This window comes from Callithrix jacchus, chromosome 7, assembly GCF_049354715.1.
Source record: "Callithrix jacchus isolate 240 chromosome 7, calJac240_pri, whole genome shotgun sequence".
NCBI lineage: Eukaryota > Metazoa > Chordata > Mammalia > Primates > Cebidae > Callithrix > Callithrix jacchus.
Window position 1 is genome coordinate 8072354 of NC_133508.1, and position 27609 is coordinate 8099962.

A 27609-nucleotide genomic window follows, 5' to 3' on the forward strand; every position below is an offset into this window, starting at 1 on the left:
AAAACAATCTGTATTGTGATTAATGGCCCAAATTTTTCATAGAATTTTACCATTTCTATTAACAAAAATTTGCACAAAGAAAGCTGCAAAGCAATCTGTATTTTGATTAATGGCCCAAATTTTTCATAGAATTTTTACCATTTCTATTAACAAAAATGTCAGCAAAACCATATTAAGCAGGGTAACAGATAAGTCCATTCGAAGACTTATTTTCTGACTATAGCTTCAGAACCATGAAATTTCAAAATGTCTGACTGCCAGATGTCATTTTTAGTAAGAACCTGGAACATCTTATTTGAATTTAGATGATTAAGTTAAAAAGAGATTAAACTCTTCTAGTATTACTATATAGTCCTTATTTTATGTTAGTGCTAACTATCTGCTACATAAATCTGCCCTTTCTTTATAAACCATTAACCTAATTGAAGCATTGACTTTGAATTATTTTAAATCTCTGGTATTGTTTAAAATGTAAGGAGGCCATACATATCTTTGGAGACATACCCTACATGCAGTCGTTTCTTTCTCCCATAATTTAGGTACAGGTAACAATACAGATGTTCAGTCTTTAAATATTGAATGAAACAATTTGTTAGCCAGAATGCCAAAGTTTATTAAGTTACATGGTTTATCTCCCAAATCATGTAATTTAAACCAGAAAAATCTTCACAGGAAACAAAATATCTGTGTAAAAAGATGATCCAGAATGGAAAAATATCCATTCACTCTATTAAAGGGCATTATTGACACTAAAGAAACTTGTATTAATCCAAAGTTCACCCTAAGCTTACAAATGTTTTTAAGATAAAACTAAAAAGAAACCATCAAAAGTTATAGAAATCAAATCTCCATCATTGGCTCTTACTGTTGTCAATTACATGCCACCAAACTAAGTATCAAAAACATTGATGAATTGGTAATCTTACAACTCTTACAGAACTGAAGTACTACAATATTTAAGACTAATGATACCATTAATTTTCTACAACCTAATTCCCTCACCTGCTTTTCAGTATCAAACAGAAGAAACCCGTAAGTATCTTGAAGTTCTTCCTGAGTATAATTACTTGCTTTTTTTTGTTGGTAAAAAGTTTTGTACTGTGTAAAGAGAGAATAACCAAATGCTATAAGCATGCCATTTTGTCTTGCAAATTAAGTTTTAAAAATGTATAATTTAAATTTCTCCTGCTATAAGACTAAATGTAAATGCATTATTTTTCTATTCCCTAAAATAATTACATTCCAAGTTACTATTTCCAAGCATCTTCCACTTCGTCTGAAAAAGGACAGCTAAAAACTACTAGGCATATATACCAAGAATGATGGGTTTACCTCTCTTAAAACTAATACCAAACCATCACAGTGTGTACCAAGTACCTCACCTCATTTAAGAAAATCTCATTTTTCACCAAAGTCACTTGACTGTACTGAAATCCATGCTCAGATGAAGAGTCCAAGAAAGAAGTATGAAGGAGTGAAACTGCCCTCTGGAAGAGAGAGTCTGAACTCAAGGACACTGTCTCAAAAACTGTAAAACACAAACAAAAATAACGCAGCTATTTAAGATACCAAAGGATGGGGTTAAGGGGGACACAATGAATATCACTCAAAACGTCACCTATTCTTTTCCTATATAACTAATAAATATTTGTACGGTCTTAACAAAATTTAAGAGACCTCTGATGTGAAAAAAATAACCTAAATAAATTACAACTGAGGGTGAATTACTTTTAACACAGGAGCTAAAATATGCCCTGCCAGACCCTGTATGCCTTTTGGTTGAAAGCTGTGTCCTATAAATGAAGTTGGTCAAAAGCAGATGCAACTGTAGTGTCAAAGTGGTGGTCAGCAACTGCTTAGACTTTTACAGCAATCTCTCATTCTTTAGCTTTTTCATCCTTTAATGTTTCTATTCTTCGGTTTTAAAAAAAATCTACGCCACGTTTTGTAAACTTAACCTTCCATCTTCTTGTTAAATACCTAAGTCAGCTAGGTTCCTTTTAAGGGTCTCACTATTGTCCACTCACCAAACACAATAGAAATCATTGTATCTCTAGGGATTCCTCACCAGCCAAGAAGAGTCTATTGAGTTTTACTTCCTATGGGTTGCATATTTTTTTTTCATTTGATACAACAGAGCTGTATTTACATTTGTTTGAAGGTGATTTTTTCAAACCATACCCACGTGAGATAGCTTTCAGAGACTGTGATATGCCCTTCCCATGAGAGGCATGTTTCCTTATTGAGAATCACTGACTGGATCCAGTAATTATGCTGACTCTTTGTGCTTTTTGATTTTACAAATCTCTACTTCAGCAAGAACTGAGCCTAATGCCCTACAAACACTCATAGCATCTATCCATTTTAACTCTTTATTTTCCTATTTGCATTCTTTCTATTTTCTTTATTAACGTTGGGGTGTTTTACAAACCTAGTATTTATAAATAATGAGAAGAGATTGACTTATATAGCACTGGAATTTTTGGTCATACAGTATAAATGTTATGAAGTATAGTAATATGGCTTCCTACTTTTAGCAAAACTGCCAAATAAATGTATGAAAGTTCAAAAATTAAAGAGAAAAAAAATCTCAATTAAAATTAACTTACAAGTAACAGATACACAAAAACTAGACTATCTCAGAAATGAAAGCAAACATTATAGTAAGCTAAATTTGGACTCAACTGCCCTAATATTTTAATTATCAAGGTATTTAAAATGTATTTTAATAAACTTCCAAGTATCAAAATGAAAGACTGTAAATAGAAGAATGAAATGTTTAAGAATATTCTGAAGTTGATATACGTGACTTAGGTATTCATTCTAAGTTTTACTTTTACTTTTGCTCAGTCTCACTTTCTCCTTCACTATCAGCATACCGGTGGTGTGAAAAATAGGGATATTCTGACTAGATTCAAATAGCAAAATATTGGTGATAATTGTTAAAATTAAAGCTTTGTTAGCTGTACTACTCAAAACAAACTGGGAAGCCTTTGCATTTTCAAATTCATTTTACAAATAGTCTGTACTGCTAGCATAAACAGAAATCAAGAATCCTTTAGAAACAGTAATTTTGGAAACTTTCTATTTGATGTCTAAAAAAAGATATTTTCAAAATTGAATTATGTATAGACCAAGGTCCAGTATTTGAGAAACATATTGTTTACACTCAAAGAAATGTTCTTAAAACTAACTTTGGAAATGAAGACGATGATTATCAACTTCTCCAAATTCGAAATTAACAGGTAGGCACAGATTTTAAGTTATATACATGCTCACTTTTGAGCATCATAATGCACAATAATGAACTAAAAGCTGGAGCAATGATGCAATGAAAAACACTAATATAGGTCCTAATACATGGTCAGAGAGCACTTCATTAACACCAATGTGGGGAACGCTACTCCCTATAAAACTGTAACTAAAGCCAATGATTTAAAACAGAGAAGGAACAAGTCGTAGATTATTTTTTTGGTTATATATTTTTATTTCTAGAACTATTTATAGTTAAAAATGCTTCCCCTTTAGGCCAGTGTTCTCCAGATAGCAGTATATGCATAAAAGCAGTGATTTTCTGGTTAGCAGAGGTATGTCAAAAGCAAAGTTGTTGGAAAATCACAGCTAATCTTAAATCTTTCGTGGCTTCAAATAATGACATCAATTACACTCTCAAGAAAGCACAAGTTTCCCGGTCAGTAAACGAGGAGATAGATCAGAATTTCATCTAGAAATCTGACGCTCTCCTTTCTTTACAAAATACACTTTCATTTGAGAGTCCAATTAGTGCACCAAACAATACAAACACATCATGAATGAAAGGTCTCATTTTTGCTAAGAAATGCTCAAGCTTTATTTAAACATTAAGAATTATCAGACTATTGGCCAGGCTTGGTGGCTCACGTCTGTAGCATTTTGGGAGGCTGAGGCGGGCGGATCACGAGGTCAAAAGTTCAAGACCATTCTGGCCAACATGGTGAAACCCTGTCTCTACTAAAAATATAAAAATTAGCTGGGTGTTGGTGGCATGCGCCTGTTATCTCAGCTACTCGGGAGGTTGATGCAGGAGAATCGCAAATCACTTAAACCCGGGAGGCAGAGATTGTGGTGAGCCGAGATCTCGCCACTGCACTCCAGCCTGGGCAAAAAGAGTGAAACCCTGTCTCAAAACAAACAAACAAAAGAGATGATCAGACTATTAAAATGAAGAGGGAGCTATACTATGAAAGAACTTAAAAATCTAAAAAGGTAACTTGAAAAGTGCTTGCCTGTGAAGTACTGTGTATATCCATCCCTTAGGGCTTAAGTGATCAACAAAGAGCATGTGGAGAAAGGTTAAATTCAATCACAACAGCTCTGAAAATTGAGTTTTCCTGTAGTATCTGGCTTTTGGTATATTCCTCTACTTGTGAGTTTAGTCTTAAATGTTAAGTCAAGCTTAATACAGGTTGGCTTCTAGTCAAAGTAACTGCAATAACTTTCATCCCTTCTCAAAATCCCTTAGAGATACTGAGCAAGACTAGTTTTACACACTTGTCTCTCTTTAGAACTCCTAATAGAGATGAGAAAATTACAAACCAACTTCTAATGCCAGATCACAGTACCTGCTTTCCATTTTAGAAACATCTGGTCTGAAAGTAGATGATGAGATAAATTAATGTCAACATCTTAGGTGTTGCAGAAATTCTAAAAAAACTAGCCACTTGTACATCTTCCAAAGATTTTCATGATTACATCTTCCTATAGAAGGATTGTAACCCTTCATTAATACTCAAGATGCCTACACATCCTTCATTTAGCTGAAGTAAGCCATTTGATAGTTGTTGAAGGAACAGTCTGTTACTTAATCCTAAAATGTATTACCTTTACTTTGAAGATAATAAAGGATATCTGGGTTTAGATAAATGTAACTTCTTAGAGCACAATTTGGTAGGACCTAAATAAAATCTTAAATGTACATACTCATTAACCATTTCATTTCTAGAAATCTATTCCTGAGAAATACTAACACACACACACATGTTCCATGTGCATGAGCATCTTTAATAGTGAAAATACTGGCAATAACCTTAATTGCCATCAATAGGGAATAACTTGCAACTATTAAATAATAAGGTAAATCTGTACATATCGGCATATAAAGATACTTATTACATGCTACATTACGTGATGTCACTTGGGTGAAAAATACATAATTTGTTTGGAAGTGTACAGAAAAAGATCTAGAAAGGTGAAAAGCCAAACTATTAATAATGGCTAAACCAACGGCTACTTAAATTGGAAAGTGGATAAAAGGGGAACTTATATTTTTTACCTTATACATATAGGTTCATCTTACAAGCATGTATTACTTCTACCGTTTCAAATATTTCAACTCAAAAACCAAATAGAAATGCATCCATTTAAAAGATACAAACAGAGGAACATGTTTTATGTTGCAAATTGAAAAGTTAATCACCTATTACTTTTGGCCTAATGATTATTTTAAAACATTATAGGTACCAGAAATCATAATTTTGTTTTATTTAATCTAAGATCAAACTAAGAACATCTTAACCACTCTATTCTTGATTCATTAGTTCTGACTTACAGCACTTAGTTTAATACCCACTGTTTTCTGCCAGGGATTCTGTCTCAATCTTCTCTAAGAGAGGAGGTAGCTGGGAGGGTGGTCTTAATTCATTTTCACCAAGTATACCCTCAGAATTCTTGACATAGTCCTGTTCTCTGTTAACGTCATAAGTGCTAAAATGAAGAAAGAAAAAAATCATAAAATGAATAATTCTATTTATAGCATATTTACTATAGAAACAAATGTTCACCAAGTATCTAATTTGCATTAGGAATGATTATGTAATGTTTATTTGCCTCCTTTGACAAGCATTCTCAGCTAAGGACTAAATTTGCTCTATAAGCAGTAACACATAATCTGAAATGTTTTTCCTCCAAACGTCTTTCACTTCTGAAGAAAATCTTGTATACAGAAATACATTATGCTTAATCACTTTCACTTACTGAAAAAAGTATCTTTCACAGAACCACATCTTTATCCCACTGATTGAAAATAACAAAATCAAGCAGAACGCAATTTTAAAAAATCTTCTCCCCCAAATTAATAGTATATAAATTCATTAAACAAAAGTATCAGTAGTGACTATTACACATCTAATACCATGCTATACCTTGGATTTATCAAGACAAATGAGAAACACTATTACAGAGAAACAGGCTTTACATTAAAAGAGTTCAGATTAGGTGGGCATGGTGTCTCATGCCTGTAATCCCAGCAATCTGGAAAGCCAAAGCAGGCAGACTGAGCTCAGGAGTTTGAGACCAGCTTGGGCAACAAAGTGAGAACCAATCTCTATAAAAAATACAAAAATTAGTCAAGCACAGTGGAGTGCACCTGCAGCCCCAGCTACTCGGGAGGCTGAGGTGGGAAGATGGCTTGAGTGTGGGGGGAGGAGGTTGCAGTAAGCTGAGATTGCGCCCGTGCACTTCAGCCTGGATGACAGAGCCAGATCATGTCAGAAAGTAAAAAGAGAGGAAAAGAACGGAGAAATGGGGAGAAATGAAGAGAGAAAGAGAGGAAGGGAGTGAGGGAGGGAAAGAGGGAAGAAGGAATTCAGGGAGGGAGGAAGAGACAGAAAGAGAGAAAGAGAAAGGGGAAAAAGAGAGAAAGAGGAAGGAAGGAAGGGAGGGAGGGAAAGAGAAAGGAAGGAGGGAAAGAGCAAGCTCAGACTAGACAAGAAAGAAAAATCTGCAAAGAAATCAGAACTATAAATGTGTAGGAGTATCTAGAACATGATATAGTAGATATATAGTGATACAACTAATTTTATGGAGCTGGAGATATATCAAGAAAGATTTTATAGAAGCATAGATACTTGAAATCTGAGAAGATACTCAAATGAGGAAGCCAAAAAAGGAAACTAGTGTGTGTACGTTTTCTAGATAGTAGAAATAGTGTGAGCAAATGAACAGAGTAATAAACATAATACGTTAAAGGAACTGCAAATAGTTTAACATGACTGATTACGGGAAGAAGAGGGGAGAAGAATAAGAACAAATAAAAAGATAAAAAAGTGGTAAAGTTTTTCGTTTTTATCATGAGTCTGTGTCATTATTATTGGGGATTTCAATATGCTTCACAGAAAATAGCATGTATAGTTTTACAGCACATTTTTTTCACCCAAAAGCAACTGGAGGTAAATTGTGTGGATACAGTCAAGATTACCTAGGAAAAGTAACTATATTGATAATAATTCATGAAGGAGGTTGTCTATGTAGGAAAAAATTGGGAATTGGGAGACCAGGACTCCGGTGCAGGTTCTACCACTAACATGTTTTGAGACAGTGGTTGAAGATAGAGTGGACTGACTTCCCAACAATCACATCCCTTGTACTTCAGTTCTGCAAAACCACAATTTTGTTCAGGTATCAGGAGATCCGATGGTTCAGAAAAAGTTTGGGTATGTGTGAGAGAGAGAAAATGAGTGAGTGAGGGAGAGTGAGTGTGTGTGTGGGAGAGAATCTCAATTACTCTAGTATCATTACGGCAATTATACTACTCCCTTTGAATAGTGATTGTTTTAGGAATAAACATGTGACTCAGTTCCCGCCAATGAGAGATAAATAAATGGAAGTCTAAAGAGAGTTCTGGGAAAGCTTTCTTAGAAAAGGACTCCATCTTCTAGCCTATGATCTTGTCTGAAGATGTGTTGCCTGGATCTCCTTGCAACTAACATGGGATTGGTCAGCCAACATGGGATGGAACAGAACAGAAAGAACCTAGATCCTTGACCTGTTGAAATAAACTAACCTGGGGGCTGCCTTATCTTTGGACTTTTTAATATATGAAATAATATATATTCCTTATTGTTTAAACTTTTATTGGAAGCTGAAAACATACTAACTGATGGATTTTGTTAAATGTATACTCTCAAAGGCCTCATTTAGTTATAATTACCTCTCTAAAGCTCTTTCAGTTGTGACTCTACAGGAGCTTTACTGAAGGTTTGCTGCACATGAGGCATGGTGCAGTGGCATCAGATAAGTTAGCAAATTCCTTTTTCTTTGTTGCCATGGAGACATTATCCTAGTAAGTATATATTAGCAAGGAAGCTATTGTTATTAATGATAACAATGGCTAACATTTGTTGGGTGCTTACTTTTATTTTTCCCGAGACAGAATCTCATTCTGTATCCCAGGCTGGAGTGCAGTGACTCGATCCTGGTTCACTGCAACCTCCACCTCCCCGGTTCAAGCGATTCTTCTGCCTCGGTCTCCTGAGTAGCTGGGATTACATGGCTAAGTTTTGTATTTTTAGTAGAGATGGAGTTTCACATGTTGGCCAGGTTGGTCTCAAACTCCTGGCCTCAAGTGATCTGCCTGCCTCCGCCTCTGCCTCCCAAAGTGCTGGAATTACAGGCATGAGCCACTATGCTAGGCCTAGGTTTTACTACTTAACTGTATTTATTAATCATTGCTGAGCCATATTGGATAGTCAAGTTCCTTTCTTACACCATGTTTTGTTTTCTGATTTAAAATAGTCTCTGCTTAAATTTCAGTTACCAATCATCATTTCAGCTTGAAATTCTAGACAACTAACAATTTTCTCTGGATAAAGATAGATCAAAGATTTTGTTTGTTTTGAGCAGTTTCCGTTTTTTGGAAGCATCCTTTCTGGAGAACTCTGTCTTCCGGCTTGAATCTGGGCTTGTGCCCTTTGATATTACTGCCTGGTTTTCTAACTTCGCTAGGAGATGTTAAGATACAAAATAGATCTACAGATTCAGCACAATCTCAGTATGCAGGAGCTGATGATCTGATTCTAAAATTTATATAAGAAGCATTGAGAGTAGCCAAAACAATTTTGAAAAAGTAGAACAAAGTTGAAGGACTCACTACCTGATTTTAAGAATTACTACAAAGCTAAAGTACTCAAGACAATGTGGTACTGATACTTAAAAAATGCATAACAGATTTTCAGCAACACTGCCAATATAACTGCATGGAGAAAGAGTATCTTTACAATAAATGGTGCTATGGAACAACTAAGATGGGGGGAAAAAACATGACCCTCCAACCTCTATACCTTAAACCATAAAATTTAACTCAAAATGAATCATAGACCTAAACATAAAAACTAAAACTGGCTAAAATTATAAAATTTTAAAAAATCATAGGAAAAAATTTTCTTGACTATGGGGTACATAGTGTTTTCATAGGGCACAAAATTAATGACTTAGAGAAATGTATACATCAAACTTTCTGAAAATTAAAACCATCTGATCTTCCAAAGGTATCATTATTAAGAAATGGGAAATATTTGCAGAGGACTTGTACCTAGAATACATAAAATACTCACATTTTACAAAAGAAAGCATATAAAAAAAGGAAACATGGGAAATGGGTCAACATTATTAGTTATCAGGGAAGTGCTAATTAAAACCACAATAAAATACTACTGCTCCAGTAGAATGGCTAAAAAGACTGAAAAGACTAAGTGTTGGCAAGGATCAGGAACAACTGGAACACTCCTAGTAGAAACACAAAGCCAAATGAAAAATTATATAGTCAACTAAAAAAATAACGTCAGCTTCTTATGAACACAAACTTACCATATGAACCAACAATTCTCTACCTAGATATTTACCTAAGAGAATGAAACACATCCACAAAAACACCTGCACATGAATATCAGGGCAGCTTTTTCACAGTAGCCTAAAATTGGAAACAGCTCCAATATTCATCAATAGGCGAATAAACCAACTTGTATATTCATGCATAATAATGCTCAGCAATAAAAAAATGAAAAACAGACTTTTGGGGTCGAGTGCAAGGCGGTGTGATTGTGTGTATGAGTATGTCATGTGCTACTATTCAGGGAAGAACTGGGCTAGGAGCATATCTTTGAGGGCGGCTCGAACGCTGCAGCCAGGTTCCCGGGAGTCCAGCCCTGGCCTATGCTCCACTTTGTCCCTGAGCGTTTAAACGTTACTTCCTGAATCTCAGACCCACAGTTCCTTGCAGGTTTCGTCGTGAGCCGGCTGCAAATTTTGAACCTAAGTAAACCTCAATCCGGAGGGCCTAGTGGTAAGGTGGGCACTGTGTCTATCTGAAGTGCTCAGCAATAAAGCAAAGGCAGTGAGTTGATTAAAAAAAAAAAAAAGAAAGAAAGAAAGAATAATATACATGCATGCATCTCAAAACATTAAACTGGGCAAAAGTCATCAGACACAAAAGAGTACATACTGTAGCACATGAGCGAAGCGGTGGGGAGCAGGCACAGGACTGGGATGCTGTGGCCCCCAAGAGGCCCTGAGTTGGGGCAGGAAACAAGATCGGAGGCTGTAGGCTTATTGTGGTGCTGGAAGGGGCCAGTCTGGAGACAGTCAAGGTAGGGAAGACACGTGAGCTACTCAACTGTGACAAGCACAAGTCTACATTGCTGAAGAATGGACGGGACCCCGGGGAAGGGCGGCCAGACATAGCCCACCAGTTTACTGATGCTGATGGAAAGTCCCCTGAACCGAGCTGGCTTGCTGCAAGTTTATATCCACAAACAGAAGAATGTTCTGATTGAAGTGAACCCCCAGACCCGAATCCCCAGAACCTTTGACCGCTTTTGTGGCCTCGTGGGTAAATAAGAATCCAGTATCAGATAGATCACTTTCCAGTTGGATGTCTGAAAGTTGGCACTTCTTTTTCCATCCCGGTTGTCAGTGATCTGTGAGCTAGTGCCCAGTGTTAGCTAGTACCCAGCAGTGATCCTACTGTTTCTGTGGTGGGGGCCTTTGCCCATGGTAAGGTCAGTGTGGAGTATACAAAGATGGTGTCTATCAGCAACTATCCTCTTTCTGCTGCCCTCATCTGTGTAAAACTTACCACAGCCTTTGAGGAAGTACGGGGGGTCATTTGACAGTAGTAGAACCTGTTCTGAAACCAGAAACTATTGATGTTACATCCTTTGACCCTGGTCTGAGCTGACTGCTAGAAGATAATCTTTCTGCACTGAGACTGCGGAGTTTGGGGAGCCAAGGCTGTACATTTGCTATTTGTTTATCCTATGAATACTGCTCGTGCGAAAAAAAAAAAAAGAGTACATACTCTAGAATTCTATACATATGTAGTCCAAGAAGCAGGAAAATTAATTTATAGTGATAAAAAGCCTTTTGCTGATTGCCTACAGCAGGGTGCAAGAATAGGAAAATTGACTGCAAGTAGGGTAAGCACAAGGGAACTTTCTCGGGTGATAGACACACACTATATTTTTATTGGTGTAGTCGTCATATGGTACATATATTTACCAAAATTCACTGAACTGTATACTGAAATTGTGTTCATTTTATTGTATGAAAATTAGACCTCAATAAAATTGAGCTGATAGCCCCCAAACAAAACCTACTGGTTATGAATTTGGCCATAAAGGAAATGCCAAGAGTACTAACAAACAATTGATCTCCGAATAAACAATTGATCTGTGATCAAAATCAAGTAAAATAACAATGTAACCATAAAAAGTTAATCTCAAAAGCTCCATGTTTGGAAATTTAAAAAATCCTACTTAAAAATGATTCATAAGTGAAAGAGTAACATGTTTTTTTTGAGACGGAGTTTCACTCTTGTTACCCAGGCTGGAGTGCAATGGCGCGATCTCGGCTCACTGCAACCTCCGCCTCCTGGGTTCAGGCAATTCTCCTGCCTCAGCCTCCTGAGTTGCTGGGATTACAGGCACGCACCACCGTGCCCAGCTAATTTTTTGTATTTTTAGTAGAGACGGGGTTTCACCACGTTGACCAGGATGGTCTCGATCTGTTGACCTCGTGATCCACCCGCCTCGGCCTCCCAAAGTGCTGGGATTACAGGTGTGAGCCACCATGCCCGGCCACATGTTTTATCTAAGCTTAAGATATTATCTGAAATATCTACAAGATAACTGTTAGTTTCAAATGTATACATTACGGAAGAAAAACATTGTAAAAAATTAACAAGCTAAAGAGTCAGTTCAAGAACTTAGAAAAAGGAACAACATAGTAAACCCAGAGCAAATAATGAAAAGATCAGATATTAAATAGAAGAAAAAATGGCCGAAGAAAGATTAGCTTTTTGACAAAAATATTAACATATATTTAATCAAATTAGTCAAGGACAAAACACAGCACCAAAAACCAACATTACAAATAAAAAGGAGTGTGATTTACAGGTACTATAAATCATAAGAGTAATAGAAACAATATAAAAAAAACTGAAATCATAAAAGGGAATTTTCTAGAAACAAGTATCAAAGCCTACCTAAGAAAACAGAATATACCTACAACTATTAATTGAGTTGTTTAATTGTTACATGTATTTAAGTTTCAAGCCCAGAAGTTTTCCCACATAAACATTTTTCTCAAGAATAAAAATTATTTTTTTTTTTTGAGATGGAGTCTCATCCTGTCACCAGGCTGGAGTGCAGTGGTGCAATTTTTGCCTCCCAGGTTCAAGTGATTCTCCTACCTCACCCTCCCAAGTAGCTGGGATTACTGGCACCCACCGCTACGCCCATCTAAGTTTTGTATTTTTAGTAGAGATAGGATTTCACCATGTTGGCCAGGCAGGTCTAAAACTTGCGACTGCAGGTGACCCACCTGCCTCAGCCTTCCAAAGTGCTGGGATTACAGGCTTGAGCCACCATGCCTGGCCCAGAATGAAAACTTGCTTAAATTATATAGCACAATCTTGAATGAAAACCCAGAAAGGAACAACTATAAAAGAAAGTTTTAAGGCCTGGCACAGTGGCTCACAAGGTAAAGAGATGAAGACCATCCTGGCCAACATGGTGAAAGCCCATCTCCACTAAAAATACAAAAATTAGCTGGGTAGGGCGGCACGTGCCTGTAGTCCCAGCTATTCAGGAGGCTGAAGCAGGAGAATTGCTTGAACCCTGGAAGCAGAGGTTGCAGTGAGCTGAGATCACACCACTACACTCCAGCCTGGTGACACAGGAGAGACACTGTCTAAAAAAAAAAAAAAAAATTTTAAGGAAATATCACCAATGACAACACATGCAAAAAATCTTAAATAATAACATCAGAAAAACCTAAACTAGCAATACATATAAAACATAAAACAACATGATTGAGGTAAAGCTTATGCTAGAAATTCAAGGAAGGAAGGTGTAACATTAGAAAATTTATTCATACAATTAATCATAGTGAAACTGGGCACAGAGGCTCACGCCTGTAATTCCAGCACTTTGGGAGGCCAAAGTGGGTGGATCAACTGAGGTCAGGAGTTCGAGACCAGGCTGACCAACATGGAGAAACCCTGTCTCTACTAAAAATACAAAAATTAGCTGGGTGTGGTGGCGCATGCCTGTAATCCCAGCTACTTGGGAGACTGAGGCAGGAGGACTTGCTTAAACTTGGGAGGTGGAGGCTGCAGTGAGCCAAGATCGAGCCATTGCACTCCAGCCTGGGGAACAAGAGCGAAATTCTGTCTCAAAAAAAAAAAAAAAAAAAGTTAATCCTGCTGAGAGATTAAAGAAAAACCTATGCCTTACTATAAAAAAAAAAGTTCATAAAACTCAACAGCCACTTGAGATTCATAGTAAATAGATTACTTGATAAACAGATATCTAGAAAGCAGCCTACATATATAATGGTGGGACATTAAAGTACTCCCTTTAAAATTAGGAAGACAATGATCCCTAACAGTATCTTCTAGTTAATTATTGAGAATTTAGCAGTTAATTCTGTTGCTGAAGTTTGCTTTTTCATTTACTGATCAGCTGGTATCTGTCTTCTAGTTGTTTACTCAAAAAGGCTCATATAAAACAACCCATCAATGGAGGCAGCTGGCTTCACTGCTCAGGTGATTTATCCTGAACCATCCAGGGCCCCGTACTGGATTGCCACACAGCTCACATTGCATGCAAGTTTGCTGAGCTGAAAGAAAAGACTGATTGCTGTTCTGGTAAAAACCTGGAAGATGGCCCTAAATTCTTGAAGTCTGGTGGTGCTGCCATCGTTGATAGGGTTCCTGACAAGAACACCATGTGCGTTGAGAGGTGTGCTGTGATACGAGACAGACAGTTGCTGTGGGTGTCATCAAAGCAGTGGACAAGAAGGCTGCTGGAGCTGGCAAGGTCACCAAGTCTGCCCACAAGGCCCAGAAGGCTAAACGAGTATTATCCCTAATACCTGGCATCCCAGTCTTAATCAGTGGTGGAAGAACGGTTTCAGAACTGTTTGCTTCAATTGGCCATTTAAATTTAGTAGTAAAAGACTGGTTAATGGTAACAATGCATCGTAAAATTTTCAGAAGGAAAGGAGAATATTTTGTGGACCACCTTGGTTTTCATTTTTGCTGTGGCAGTTTTAAGTTATTAGTTTTTAAAATCAGCACTGTTTAATGAAAACAACTTGACCAAAAATTGGTCGCAGAATTTTCAGACCCATTAAAAAAGCTTAATGAGGGGGAAAAAAAAGATGCAAAACCCTGAATGTTTAAAACTACCAGCCAGTAAGTAGTCTTTATACCCAAAGGACACCATGGCAGGACAAAAAAATATTTGGCTCACATGTTCTTTCTTTGAATAGCTGACAGGTAGTTCCTCTACTATTTTCTGGTATTGAATGTTTCTGTTATTCTGAACCAACCTCATTTTCTTTATATTATCTTTTGCCAATTCAAATTTTGGGCCAGTTTTCCCTGGAGCATGTTGTGTCTTTTCAATAGATTTAAATCCTTTCTTTTATTTTCGTTTTTTTTGAGACAGAGTCTCGCCCTGTTGCCCAGGCTGGAGTGCAGTGGCACAACTTCAGCTCACTACAACCTACACCTCCCGGATTTAAGTGATTCCCCTTGAACAACCTGGACACCACCAAAAAATTGTTAGAATCAATAAATAAATTCAGTAAAGTTGCAGGATACAAAACCAACATACAAAAATCAGTAGCGCTGATATAGGCCAGCAGCAAACAATCTGAAAAAGAAATCAAGAATGCAATCCCATTTACAACAGCTACAAAGAATATAACATACCTGGGAATCAACTTAGCCAAAGAACTGAAAGATCAATACAAGAAAAACTATAAAACAATGATGAAAGAAAGTGAAGTAGACATTAAAAAATGGAAAGATACTCTATGCTCATGGACCGAAAGATTATGTTGTTAAAATGACAATACTACCAAAGCCAATTTATAGATTAAATGCAATCGATCCCTATAAAAATTCCAATAACATTCTTTACAGAAATATTAAATCCTAAAATTTATGTGGAACAACAGAAGACCCTGAATAGCCAAAGCAATACTGAGCAGAAAGAACAAAGCTGCAGGCATCACACTCCCTGACTTCAAAATTTACTACAAAACAACAGCACTGACATAAAAACAGACACACAGACCAATGGAACAGAACGAGAGGTGTAAAATTTTTAAACCCAGGTGTAAAATTCATGTATAGTCAATTCATCTTCAACAAAGGAGCTAAAGCATACAATGGGAAAAGAACAGTCTCTTTAATAAATGGTGCTGGGAAAACTGGATAACTATATGCAGAAGAATGAAACATATCATACACAAGAAAACAAGTAAAAATGGATTAAAGACTTACATCTAGGCATCTAAGACCCAACACTATGAAACTCCTAGAAGAAAACACTGGGAAAATGCTCCAGGACACTGGTCTGGGCAAAGTTTTTTTTTTAAGACCTTAAAAGCACAGGCAACCAAAGCAAAAACAGACAAATGGGATTACATCAAGCCAAAAAAAAAAAAAAGCTTCTGCACAGCAAAGGAAACAACGAAGTAAAGAGACAACCCACAGAATGGGAGAAAATATTTGCAAACTACTCACCCACCAAAAGATTAACAACCAGAATATATAAGGAGCTCAAACAACTCAACAGCAAGCAAACACACACACATACACACACAAACACACACACACAATCTCACAAATAATCCAATTAAAAAACAAGTGAAAGACCTGAATAAACATTTTTCAAAAGAAGACATAAAAATGGCCAAGAGACAGACGAAAAAATCCTCAACAGCATAAATTATCAGAGAAATCACACACCATCTCACCCCGGTTAAAATGGCTTATTTATTTTTTTAAATTGTTTTAATTTTTTGAGATGGAGCACCCAGGCTGGAGTGCAGTGGCGCAATCTTGGCTCACTGCAACCTCCGCCTCCCGGGTTCAAGCAATTCCCCTGCCTCAGCCTCCTGAGTAGCTGGGACTACAGGTGCATGCCACCATACCTGGCTTTTTGTATTTTCAGTAGAGACAGGGTTTCACTGTTAGCCAGGATGGTCTCAATCTCCTGACCTCATGATCTGCCTGCCTCAGCCTCCCAAAGTGCTGGGATTACAGGCATGAGCCACCATGGCCAGCCTTAAAATGGCTTTTATTAAAAGGACAAGCAATAATGAATGCTGGCAAAGCTGTGGAGAAAGGGGAACACTTACACAGTGCGGTAGAAATTTAAGTTAGTATAGCCACTATGGAAAACAGTATGGAGCTTTCTCAAAAAAATAAAAACAGAACTACCACATGATCCAGCAATTCCACTACTGGGTATATATGCAAAAGAAACAATCAACATATCAAAAAGACAACTTGGGCCAGGCACGGTGGCTCACACCTGTAATGCCAGCACTTTGGGAGGCCAAGACGGGTGGATCACAAGGTCAAGAGATCGAGACCATCCTGGTCAACATGGTGAAACCCCGTCTCTACTAAAAATACAAAAATTAGCTGGGCGTGGTGGTGCGTGCCTGTAATCCCAGCTACTCGGGAGGCTAAGGCAGGAGAATTGCCTGAACCCAGGAGGCGGAGGATGCGGTGAGCCGAGATCGCGCCATTGCACTCCAGCCTGGGTAACAAGAGCGAAACTCCGTCTCAGGAAAAAAAAAAAAAGACATCTGCACTCCCATATTTATTGCAGCACTATTCACAACAGCCAAAATATAAATCAACCTCAGTGTCCATCAAGAGACGAATTTTTAAAACACAGTATATATAATGGAATATTATTCAGCCATAAAAATGAATGAAATTCTGCCATTTTCATTCCCCACCCCCTTTTTTTTTTTTTTGAGATGGAGTCTTGCTCTGTGTCCCGCATTGGTGCAATCTTGGCTCACTACAATCTGTGCCTCCTGGGTTCAAGCAATTCTCCTGCCTCAGCCTCCCAAGTACGCACCACCATGCCCAGCTCATTTTTTTGTGTATTTAGTAGAGTCAGGGTTTCACCTTGTAAGCTGATCTCAAATGATCAACCTGCCTTGGCTTCCCAAAGTGCTAGGACTATAGGCATGAGCCACTGTGCCAGGCCAATCCTGCCATTTTCAGCAACACTGATGAAACTGTAGATCATTATGTTAAGTAAAACAAGCCAGGCACAGAAAGACAAATATCACACGCTCTCACTCATATGTGGAAGCTAAAAAAAAGTGGATTTCATAAAAACAGAGAGTAGATTTGGTGGTTATCAGAGGCTGGAAAGGGTAGGAGAAGGAAGGAATAAAGATAAGTTGATTAATGGGTATAAATATGTGGTTTGAGAGAAGAAGTAAGACCTAGTGTTAGGTCAGGTTGACTGTAGTTTACAATCTATTACATATTTCAAAATGACTAGAAGAATTTCAGTGGTTCTAGCACAAAGAGAGAGAAATATTTAAGGTGATGGATATCCCGACTACACTGACTTGATCTTTACAAATTATATGAATGTATTAGCACATGTATCCTAAAACTATGTACATCTATTATGCATCAATAAAAATAAATGTATACCTGTTTTACTCACTTTTCTCATGTCTATACATTGTTTTGTTTCTTTGCATTATCAAAATTGTGGTAAAATATACTTACCATAAAATTTCTTTTATGATCTTTGCCATGGTGTCTAGTCTCCCTTGTGTACTTATAATTTGTGTTTCTGAAATGGCTTGATGATTTTTTGCTATTTCTTTTGTTCTGCTGGTTCCTGTTTCACATCCTACTGTTGTCTGGCTGCCTCTTCCTTGAGTTCTTTCTCCATAACTTCTATGCTTCATTATTTTTATTTTCTAATACAACTTTATTGAGATAGAATTCATATAACATAGAACTCACCCACACAAAGTGTACAATTCAGTTGCTTTTAGTATATCCACAAAGTTGTACAACCTTTACCATCATCAATTTTACAGTATTTTCACTACCCTCTAAGAAACCTTCTACCCCTTAGCTATCCTCCTCACCCCTCACTGGTTCCGAGACCTAGGCAACCATAATTTACTCTGTCTCTATGTATTGCTTATTCCAGACCATTTTCTATAAACAGAGTCATACAGTATGTGGTCATCCATGATTGGCTTCTTTCACTTAGCCTGTTTTTGAGGCTCATCCACCATGTTAAAGCATATATCAGTATTTCATACCTTTTTTTGCCAAATAATATTCCACTTTATAGACATACTACATTTTGTTTATCCATCAACCGATGGATGTTTGGGTTGTTTCTACATTTTTGCTATTATGAATAATGCTGCTATCAGCATTCATGTAAAAGTTTTTATATATCCGTTTCTCTTGGGTATATACCTTGGAGTAGAACTGCTTACTTATCCAGTAAATCTGTGTCTGCTTATCTGAGAAACTGCCAGACTGATTCAAAGTGGCTGCGCCATTTTATATTCTCATCAGTAGTATATAGAAGGTTCCAATTTTTCCACAGCATTGCCAATACTTGTTATTATCTTTTTGACTATAGCTATCTTCATGGGTATAATGTGGTATATATTTTAAATATGTATTAAAATCGTAGCTCACATTTTCCATCTACTTCTTAAGGTCAGCAAACTTTTTCATAAAGGGTCAGAAAATAAATACTTTAGGATTATGAACCACACGGTCTCTGTCACAACTACTCATCTCTGCTAGTAAAACATCAAAAAAGCCATAGAAAATGCATAAATAGGAAAGACTATCCCAGTATAACTTTATTTACAAAAATAGGCAAGATCACAAGCTTGACCACTTGTGATTTATTTTCTGGCAATACTGCTTTAAAAAATATCAGCTGTTGGTCAGGCGCGGTGGCTCATGTTTATAATCCCAGCACTTTGGGAGGCCAAGGAAGGTGGATCACAGTGTCAGGAGTTCAAGCCTGGCCAATACGGTGAAGCCCCATCTTATTAAAAATACAAAAATTAGCCAGGCGTAATGGTGCATGTCTGTAGTCCCAGCTACTTGGGAGGCTAGGCAGAAGAATCGCTTGAATCTGGAAGGAGGAGGTTGCAGGGAGCTAAGATTGCGTCACGGCACTCCAGCCTGGAGACAGAGCAAGACTCCGTCTCAAAAACAAAAAACAAAAAAATCATCTGTAGAAAATTGTGTTTTTTCTCTTTTTCTCTGTTCCTTTAACTTTTTATCATATAACTGTTTGGTCAACTACTGTCAATAAACAGACCATCCTAAAGTTCAGTGGCTTACAACCACAATCGTTTATTATCACTCACATCTCTGCGTTTGCTGAATTCAGCTTAACTGATGGGGTGGTCCTCATTCTCATATCTTTCATCTTCCTTCAGCCAATGAGCTGGCAGAGACATGTTTTTCTCATGGAAATGTCACAGATACAAAGAGAATAAATAAAAATACCCAACGCCTTTTAGGGCTTAGGCTTGAAACTGACATGGTGTCACTTTCACCTTAGCAAGTCACATAGTCAAGCACAAAGTCAAGAAAATCTCTCTCTCTTTAATGGAAGGAACTGCATAGGATCATGCATGGCATGAATATAAGAAGTAGTAAGGCACTAGGGTCAATAATGCAACTGACAGTGGTGATGGATGCACAACCTTGGGAATATATTAGAAACCAATGAACTGTACGTTTTTAAATGGTGAGTTTTATGGCATGTGAATTATATATTTAATAAAAATAATATAGAAGAACAAAAAAACCAACATAAAAAATACAATCTACCAGAGAGTCATTGTATAGATGTCATACTTACTATATTTGTTACACATGTCTGAATGAGATGAATTATCCTGGATTGTTATCAGAAGATTCAGGATGTAGGGAAGGACAGGGCAGTTGTCATGTTTCTTTAGGGTTCACTCTGTTCCTAAATCAGAGGATTGCTGTTTTATAATATGGTGCCTTGTTCTTGTTCCTTGTCTAACCTTCAAATGTAATCTGGTTCAGGAGGGCCTTTATTGCCAGCTCTGCTTGCTTCTTAAGAAATACAATCCTTGCTTTCCAAGGTTATACACTCATTTCTAGGAGTACTTTATTGGCACTAAGAATCTCTGCTCCTTCCAAACCCCAACCCAGTATTTTCTAGTTCTACTCCTTCTGCTTCCTCAATGGCATCATGGCTCTTCAGTCTTAGCCAGGAGTAAGAGACTTCTCTCTTTGGACAGGGCTCTCTGATTACGGATATGAATGATTAAGTTGCTGGAGATACCCGAGATATACTTCCTCTCCACAACTTTGTCTTCGTCACAGAACTGTTGGAACTTCCCACTGGGGATTCCGAACAGCACTTACATATAATTTGAAGTTAAGGTTTCCTTTTCCCCTGAATTTGTTAAAATGTAGTTTGAGAGCTAGCCCCTCGTTCCCTGCCCCCATTCTTCTTTTCAGAAGTAGGAAGATTAAGAATCAATCTGTTCTTTTTGGAACTATACATTCAGTATGCTGTGGTTTAGTTTTTTGTTTGTTTCTGTTTTATTGATCAGGGTACTTGATAGGCCCTTTCAACCTAGAAACTCACATCCTTCGGTTCAGGGACACAGTTTCCTTCCACTGTATTAGATGAACCCTCCTTGGCTGGTCCTCTGATTTCCTTATCATTTCACTCTTATTTTCTAATTCTTGTTGCTCTTCTGGTTTTTTTTTTGGGGGGAGGAGAATTCTTCAGATTTATTATCTAAACCTTATATTAAGTTTTTAAGAAATGTCTTCTGTCACAGCAATTTTTTTGAATAATTTCTTTAAAAAATAGAACCTCTTTCATCGTTCACAGATGTAATTATCGTCTCTTTAAAGAATACTAGTTTTATTTGTTGAAGTTTCTTCAACAATTATTTCAGTTCCCTGAAATAAATCTATTTATACTCAGCTCCTTTCATTTCCTACTTGTTTATTTCCTATTTGGTCTCTTTTTCATTAGACTTTCATCCTATGGCAGGTGACTCTTGGCTGTACGTTTATGTTCAAATGTGAGGCATTTAAAAGCTGACTAGGGCCAGGCACAGTGGCTCATGCCTGTAATCCCAGTACTTTGGGAGGCCAAGGTGGGAGGATCACTTAAGCCCAGGAGTTCAAGACCAGCCTGGCAACATAGTGAGACCCCCAATCTCTATGAAAAATGAAAATATTAGCCAGATGTGCTATATTTATATATATATTATTTTATATATACAGGCTATGCCTGCAGTCCCAGCTACTCAGGAGGCTGAGGTGGGTGGATGGCTTGAGCCCAGGAGTTCCAGGCTGTAGTGAGTTATGATGGCACTACTGCACTTCAATCTGGGTGACAGAGGGAGGCCCTGTCTCAAAACATAAAATAAAAGCTGACTAGAAGCTGTGGTACATGAACAATGCTTCTTGACCAGTAGCTTTATTCTCCAGGTGATTTGATGGCTCCAGATGTTTAATTAGATAAATTCCCATAGTTCATATCTGTTAAATACTTTGCCATGGCTGCTAAGTTTCCCCAGCCAAGAATCCTTAATATTTTGTTGAGGGCATGTAAGCCTGACAGTTTGGAAACCAAGCAAAAAAAGACAACTGCTCTCTAGGTTCAGCATGTTGACCTGACTTTCACTCAATCTTCATTTTCATTTAGGTGCTTCATTCCCACCTCAGCCATCTGGAGCCTGCCTACTTAATGGCACCTGGGTATAAACCTTCAGTCTTCTGTCAAGGTAGAAAGAGTAGTTGTCTGGGTGTATGGGAGTGGAGATGGGGTTCTAGGGTATTAAAATGATAAAGACCATCAACCAATCGTTCTATTCCCATCCCAGCCCGTAATTCTTGACTTCAGAAGTACTGTACTTGATACCCTCAATTCCTAAGACTTTTCCAGATCTGTGCAAAGAATCTGTTTGCTCCTTGTTGGGTTACCTCTCTTCAGTTTTCAGCATTTTCTAATTCATGAAATCATATATTAGTTGCCCATCTCCTTTCTAGTTTTCCAAATACTGATTTCAGCTGTCTTTTCCTCTCACCTCCTCTTCATCTTTGTGGATTTATATTCTTATTCTTTTACTATAAACTTAGACTCCCAAAAAGTGTATACAATTGAACATGTTAGACTAAAAGTGTCTACTTAGAACCTGTCTTAATTCCTACAATAAAAAATGATGCAGCTACCACCTACAATGGTAGCTACTATTGCCATTACATTTTAATTTGCGTAATCATGAAGATCTTTTTACTAATGTACCCACCACAGCCCTAATTACATACCAAATCAATATATATTAATTTAAATAATTAGCTGTTAGTGTATATGTATGTACTCAATACTTATTTACTAAAATGCATAAAAAGCACAATCTAAAGATCTTCAATGATATTCTCGCAAAGCACCCTGTCCTTTTCTTGCATGATTTATAATTACATATGTGTACTTACTCCATTAATGTCTTTTTCTTTAATAAACCAAGCAATATCATGGCAGGAACCACATCCGTTTTGTTTACCCCGATTACTCAGCATCCAGTCCAATTCCTGGCCCATGGTGAATGTTTAGTAAACATGAATTTGTTAAGTGAAGTAAAAATAAATAATACTTGGCTATTTAATCTGTTCCAAAATTCAGAAAAAGAAATAAAACTTCCCAATTATTTTTACAAAGCAGTCAGATTCGGATACCAAAACTAGACAAAGAAAACACATTAAAAAACAACAACTAGGCCAGGCGCAGTGGCTCACGCCTGTAATCCCAGCACTTTGGGAGGCTGAGGCGGGCGGATTACCTGAGGTCGGGAGTTCAAGACCAGCCTGATCAACATGGAGAAACCCTGTCTCTACTAAAAATACAAAATTAGCCAGGCATGGTGGCGGACGCCTGCAATCCCAGCTACTTGAGAGGCTGAGGGAGGAGAACTGCTTGAACCCGGGAGGCAGAGGTTGCAATGAGTCTCAATCGCACCATTGCACTCCAGCCTGGGCAACAAGAGGGAAACTCCATCTCAAAAAACAAAACAAAACAAAACAAAAACAACTATAGACCGATCTCTTATGAATATTGATATGAAAATCCTAAATATATGCATTGGCAAAGTAAATCCATCAAGACATTAAAATAACAACAGATCAATTAGGGCTCATTCTAAGATGCAAAAATGGCTCAATAAATAGTAAATCCACAAATTTAACTATAATAATAGGTCAAAGTAAAAAACCACAAAGGGGCAGCTGGGGTCTGGGATGGCACTGGAGAGCCACATGTCAGACTATCAAAAGGAAGTTACTGTATAACTCCCACCAGATGCCTTGTAACTTGCAAATTTTTGCTGCTGCACAGTATTTCTCCACTTATGCATGTTATTTACCGTACTTAATCCAAACCCAAATTAAGATGCCCCCAAAGAAAACTATTTAGTAACAGTGAAAAACGTCCTAGCATAAATTATTCACGGGAAAGAAAAGCAAGTTCCAAAATTAGTATATGTGTAATACACCATGTCTTAAAGCACATACTTCACAATTTAAACAGTGGTCATCTTCTGCACATTTATCAGTATCCTGGTGTTTTTCCTTGTTTATCTGATTGTCGTCCAACCACCAGATTAGCAGTTTCATGACTACAAGGGCTTTTTCCTTTTCAATGTTGTACTGTCAGTACACAGTAAGATTTCAACAAATATTTGCCTAACGAATTCATCAGTTTTCCAGATCACTTCCGTTTCTGTAATTAAAGCCCCTAGTAGCCTCCCACTGCCCTCAGAACCCAAAACACACACTTCTGCTTGTGGACAAGTAAAAGTTGGTCCCAGCTGATTTCCTACACCTCATCTTGCTCACTTTCTCCTGATTTACTGCTGAGTGCTAGCTACATGGATCTTTCTTTTAAGGCTTTTGTGCATGCTATTATTTCTGACCAGAATCCTTGTTTTTCCGTACTACTCCTGTGGTTGAGCTTCTTTTTCTTCCTTTAGTGACATCTATTTCAGTTATCCACTCAGATAAACTTCTGATCGTCCCCACTCAAAATAGGTGTTTTCTTAAAGCACTAGAACATGGAATTATTATAAATTTACTTCTGGTGGGGTTGGGAGAGGTCTGTTTTCCCCACCAGAATGTAAGGTTTATAGAGGCAGACACTGTTTGTCTTGTTCACCAAACTCTCTAGTGTCCAACAGAGCTCCTAGCACAATAGGTAATCAAATATTGTATGGACCTATCTTTGGGTGGGACAAGTACCGGTAGTTTTTGCTTTACTTTATACAGCTTTACATATCATCTGAAATTTTAAATAAACATTATCTGGGAGAAATAAAGCTATTTTCACTTGGAAAAAAGATCTCCTATAGTCCTAAGTAACAGCAAATTATAGCTGTAGTTTTGTGGGGTTTTTCCCTCCAAAATGAGGCTGCCCAGGTTGGTCTTGAACTCCTGGAGTTTTTTTTTTTTTTTAAATGAAGCAAATGTAGAGAAAACAAATAGCGTTTCCCGTAAGTCAAAACAGACACCCAGAAAACAAAGTGACCCTATTAAAATCCAGAAAATATACTCTGAGAAACATATGATTTTCATAGAAATTTAAACATTCATTAAATTTTTTTTTTGCCAGGTACAAAAGTTTAAACCAATATAATCACACACAAAAGGAGAAAAAACTAAGTAACAACCTGCGATTACTTGAAGCCAAAGTCCATTTGCAATCACTGTTCTACATTTCAAAAAGATGACCTTAACTATGGTAGGTTTACACAGGCACCCACAGAACAAACACTCTCTGGTAGTTCTGCAAGGACTCCACCACTACCACACACAATCCACTAACAGTAGTGAAGAAAGCCTTCGGGTACCATATAAAAATGTCTGCCATCACCGGGTCTCTACTGCGGGCCTCAGTGACCCTGCCAAAGCTTCTCTCCTCACACCCTCATCTGAAGATAAAACGAATACTAGACAGAATCGGCCCATTTTCCCAGGTCTCCTTCGCACTCAGTGCTGTATTATGAGCCACCTCCGTAGGTGAGCCCGCCCCAAGCAGAGTAGGGCTCAGAACTCCCCACTACAGCATGGAGGAGACCTGGGCCCCTCCACGACTCACCTCATGATGTGTGGGGGAGGGGACTGTGTCTCTGCTCAGCCGGCGGCCCCTCCGGCCCCCTCTGACCCCCTCCCGCCAGCCAAGGCCAGTGCGCCAAGGCGGGGGAACTCGGGGCAGGGCGTGCAGAGCGTGTATGGCGCGGGGACAGCAGCGCCTTTTGAAAGTCAACAAGGATGACAACGGCTCCGTGAGCGGAGCCCAGGGACATGGCCCTGACTCAGTGCCCACGGACCCCACAGAACGAGGGGATTCCATCAAACCCCATTTAGCCGACACAGCCAACAGGGCTGGAAGATCCCCCACACACTCCGTAGACCCAACAGAGCTTGTAAGGCGTGGGCTCTCCACACACCAGGGAACCCCACAGAACCCGCAGTACCCGGGGAACCCCCGCAGATGTGGGCGGGCTCAGTCGTCAGAACCAAGCATAGGACAGCAAGCCAACTGCCCCCGAGTACTTGGACGTCGCACAGCAACCGGGTCGGGAGGACGGTTTTAGTGTTATTTTACAAATACTCCAAGCTCCAATTTCCTTACATGTCCTGCTCGCAAGCCCGGAATAAGAAAATCTATCAATCTCAAGTCTAATCTAAAATCCACGTTCTTTTCACTACAGTGATCTCAAGTTATTATAACTCTTCGTCTCACCGTCATTTATGCAGCCTCATTGGTCACAATCTGATGCGGCTTTACTTTTCAATTTATTATATAGATAATAAAAAATATAGTTATACATTTAACAAAACTAAAATTCAAACTGAAAATGGCTTTTTGAGACAGTGCAGTAGCAGAATCTTGGCTCAATGCAACCTCTGTCTGCCTCCTGGATTCAAGCGATCCCCTGCCTTGGCCTCCTGAGTAGCTGGGATTACAGGTGGGAGCCACCATGCCAGCCCTGAAGATAATTTAATACTTCACATATCTTCAGGAGAGCTGATACCAAAGCCTGGGGTAGGGATGAGGTCCTTTCCCAATAAGCCATGCAGCCCTAACAAATTTCACCAAAAATGAAATTAAATGGAGGAGCGGGGAAAAATGAAGTATTTGGCCTAACCTCAGGACATCTTTACTCATTATGTTTTAACTAAGCAATCTAAGATACCCGCATGCATTTCCCAGAAGAAAACCTAATTAGTGGATCTTATTATTACTATTACTGTGTTGTATAGTATATAGGATAATCTGAACTCATAAAGCAAGTTATTTAAATTCATAATGAATGATGTAGATTAACAATGGGCTATTTAAAACAGAAAATTCACTAGGGTATTTAGTATACCCAGAAGAGAAATTGCCTTTTTTAAAAACTTTTTTTTTGGGATTACACTTCCTGAGTCAAGTGAACTGTACCTATTTACTATGACTTTTTCATTTACGGCTTGCTTATTTTTGGATTTAATATTCAATTTCTGAAGACTGTTTTAACATTCTCAAAATCCAGTCTACCATAAAAAGTATTTTTGGTTATCAGGCTGATGCTTATAAACTAACACCCCAATTTTCTTCCTGCTACACTATGTAAAAACAACAACAAATAATTGTCTCACTCTGTCACCCAGGCTGGAGTGCAGTGGCTCGATCTCTGCTCACTGAAATCTCTGCCTCCCAGGTTCAAGTGATTCCCCTGCCTCAGCCTCCCTAGTAGCTAGGACTACAGGCACGTACCACCATGCCCGGCTAATTTTTTGTATTTTAGTAGAGACCAGGTTTCACCATGTTGGCCAGGATAGTCTCTAACTCCTGACCTCGTGATTTGCCTGCTTCGGCCTCCCAAAGTTCTGAGATTACAGGCATGAGCCACTGCACCTGGCGTCAAGATCATATAACTTTCATTAGGATGATTTCACAGTCAATCTGATGACTTTTTAAGGTATCTGTCTATAGCAATGACCACTGTTCTGGTTCCTCATAGACCGGGTTTATGAGTTTGTGCTTTGGCACTAAACTGTCTTTGGCCTGTATAAAATGGCTGTATCATACTCATTACTATACTTAATGTAAGGATACTGTTAAGTAGTTTTGTCCCTCTTAAAAGAAAACCCTGAGAATAAATTTCTCTCGGAAACAATTATATTTCAAGACCCACTTTTGGGTACTCTTGATTATTACATATGACAAAAGAGAAGGATATATCTGATTTATGCTAGAACAAAGATAATTTTGTATTGCCATCACCTCTACATATAGCCCATGGAAAATGTCCTGGACACAGATAAGTAGGGGATATTCCCAGGTGAAGTAGGTGCCTCAACTGGACAAACCCCAGGCATTGGGGTCTTGAATATTCTTTCTCCTAATGAGGGAGCAGTTGTACATGAAA

At 38.1% G+C, this 27609-nt stretch overlaps 1 protein-coding gene and 1 pseudogene across 16 annotated transcripts in view; one reads left to right on the plus strand and one right to left on the minus strand.

Annotated features, from left to right (window-relative positions):
- The window catches only part of TASOR2 (transcription activation suppressor family member 2), an 85520-nt gene that overhangs the window by 52133 nt on the left and 5778 nt on the right, over nt 1-27609 (minus strand). For 6 of the 16 annotated variants that reach the window (XR_013519471.1, XR_013519470.1, XR_013519469.1 and 3 more), the window contains 3 exons: nt 5609-5742; nt 1383-1528; nt 1003-1098 (listed from right to left, as the gene is read on the minus strand). Coding sequence is in view for 2 of the 16 variants with exons in the window: in XM_054258430.2 (XP_054114405.2) it covers nt 1003-1098; nt 1383-1528; nt 5609-5742; nt 25290-25294 (381 nt within the window). In the remaining 14 variants the exon portion in view is untranslated. Of the gene's footprint in view, nt 1-1002; nt 1099-1382; nt 1529-5587; nt 5743-25289; nt 25400-27609 lie in introns of those variants that run through there. The other 10 variants (XM_078329345.1, XM_078329344.1, XM_078329342.1 and 7 more) reach the window with 5 other exon arrangements.
- LOC118155224 (ribosomal RNA small subunit methyltransferase NEP1 pseudogene) lies at nt 10200-10922 on the plus strand (annotated as a pseudogene).